Source organism: Ceratina calcarata, unplaced genomic scaffold (assembly GCF_001652005.2).
Source record: "Ceratina calcarata isolate Rehan_Ccalc_2016 unplaced genomic scaffold, ASM165200v1 scaffold4173, whole genome shotgun sequence".
In the NCBI taxonomy this organism is placed as follows: Eukaryota; Metazoa; Arthropoda; class Insecta; order Hymenoptera; family Apidae; genus Ceratina; species Ceratina calcarata.
Genome location: NW_017165322.1, coordinates 1 through 2,113, shown reverse-complemented (window position 1 = coordinate 2,113; position 2,113 = coordinate 1). Strand labels below are relative to the sequence as shown.

Below are 2,113 nucleotides of genomic sequence, written 5' to 3'. Positions count from 1 at the left end.
GAGCGGCAAAGACGCTGACCCATTGACCGTGACCCATCGTGAGCAGGTGCACTTGTGGATGAATAGGTAAGTCTAATCTCTAAATAATGTTATATTAAAAATTGAATTCGTTGAACAAAAAGCAAGTTGCGGAAACTAATGCGCTAACATACTCGATTACTTCACCAACGACAGGCACATAGCGACTGTATACCGAAATAGCATTGGCTTCAGATCCGCACAGAGACAATATAGAACTGTCATTTCCCATCATCTCAATTTTATTTTTTAAAGAGTTCAAATCACTTTCCAACGACTGGACCCTGTGATACAGTTTCTTTATGTACTCGTCATTTTTAATTATAAAAATGTTCTGCGCCAAACTATGGAACAGAAATCTGAGCTGAGACTTTTTATCATCCAACCATGTCCTTTTTTGCGCGATACTAAAACTAGGAATGTCTTCTTTAATTTGCCGTTCCATTTCTCTTTGCTGTTCCTTAAACATGGTCGACCATTGTCTCAGTAATAAAGAAGTGTCGATTAAATTACGCCTAATCAGATATTTAACAATTACATTGGTATCTGTTTCATAGATACTAAACTTTGAAGCTACTACTTTAGCCGAAATATCTTTTTTTTCGATTATATATAAATAGTTAACATCCAAAGCTTGATTTAACTTTTTAAGTTCGTTCAATATCGTTATATCACTGTCATCTTCGATTATTCCTAAATCTAGATTTAAATTTGCTTCGTTGAGATTGTCACTTCTCGGACATAAGATCGCACCCATACCTGCACCAATACCTGCGCCCCCAACGCCACCTACAAGAAACCCGATTACTGCGCCTATAGCAGTGCCCAGAGCAGGCACAGTGCTGCCAATTAGAGCACCCATAGCAGCGCCAGTTAGTACTTGCGTACCACCAAGGAGGCCAGTCGTACCTTTTATGCATTCTCCATGCACGTCGCTCCGTTTAACTCTGTTGACCTTTACTAAATCATTTGTTGATAAGAATTTAATCTCTGTCCTTTCTAGTTTTATTTCTTCTCCTCTTTGATACGGACTCGCGTCAATTGCCGATAGCATTAGGCATAAACTCACGATTTTTCCTACTAAATCTAAGCGTTTCTTCATATTATCAATCAAACTTCTAAAATCGACGGTGTTGATCTCTTCGATTAAAAGTTGTGTCTCTGGGCGACACAAGTCAGCAACTTAGCCTTCGACTGCCAAGGGTTTCAAATGGATTTGAACTAGTTCCAGATCGTTACTGCAACAGACGATAATGGACACGAAGCAATATGAAAATCTTTTTAGATAGTACTACTTTAAGTATGAGAATAGAAATATTCCATATGATAGCGTACGATAGTTTACGATGCTGGTATAATAGTTTATAATGCCTGTATAATAAATAAGTTTATGATAGAGTATAAAAGTTTATAATGGTTGTATCATAGTTTATGATAGTGTATAATGGTCATATGATCGTATGGAGTAATTCCTAAATAATGTTATCCTTAGTATCCTTCTTTTCGTTCCTAAATTCCGAAAAAGCATTCCCATAACTTTTCACAGCTACTAGAATGCAACCTTCTTTCCCAAAGTTTACAATTTGCGATATACGGTCAGTGCGGACCATTCCGAAGAATCATAAAAATATGATATTTGTGACTTCTTGCCAGCCCAACCAGTCGAACCTGCACGTGATATCAACCCTTGTGTTCACTACCTGGAAAATTTCCCGTTTCTTAAGAACATTCTCACTACTAGCCTACCATCCCCAAAATATCTAGATATAATAGTACGTCCTTCGGGAGATAGAGCAGAATACCACTTCGGCTGTGCGTGAGACTTCGTACTGGAACAACTCAAAAATGAAACTCTCTACTAAGAAACCAGTATTATCTTTTTCGTTATGAAGGTTTATCATTGTGCATGATTGTGTATGATAGCGTGTAGTAGTCTGTGAGAAGGGTGTGATAGTTTATGATGGTTGTATGATACTTTACAGGGTCTTGTCTAATTGCAAAAATTGTATCCTAGTCAGAAATATACTTTAAATTCAGTGGTTCATAGCTTTGATAGTAATAAATCAATTTACTTCGTTCACGTTTCAAATCGAAA

General features: G+C 37.2%; 1 protein-coding gene across 2 annotated transcripts; it reads right to left on the bottom strand.

Moving 5' to 3' along the window:
* On the bottom strand, positions 1-2,104 carry LOC108626553 (uncharacterized). 2 transcript variants are annotated; one of them, XM_026814925.1, is made up of 2 exons: positions 153-2,104; positions 1-79 (listed from the first exon to the last, which is right to left on the bottom strand). In XM_026814925.1, the coding sequence occupies exons 1-2, from the start codon at positions 1,118-1,120 to the stop codon at positions 73-75; spliced, it is 975 nt and encodes a 324-aa protein (XP_026670726.1). In that variant the 5' UTR covers positions 1,121-2,104; the 3' UTR covers positions 1-72. The 2 variants fall into 2 exon arrangements, with proteins under 2 accessions (XP_026670726.1, XP_026670727.1); XM_026814926.1 differs by having other exon boundaries at positions 7-807; positions 928-2,104.
* Between the last annotated feature and the right edge of the window lie 9 nt (positions 2,105-2,113).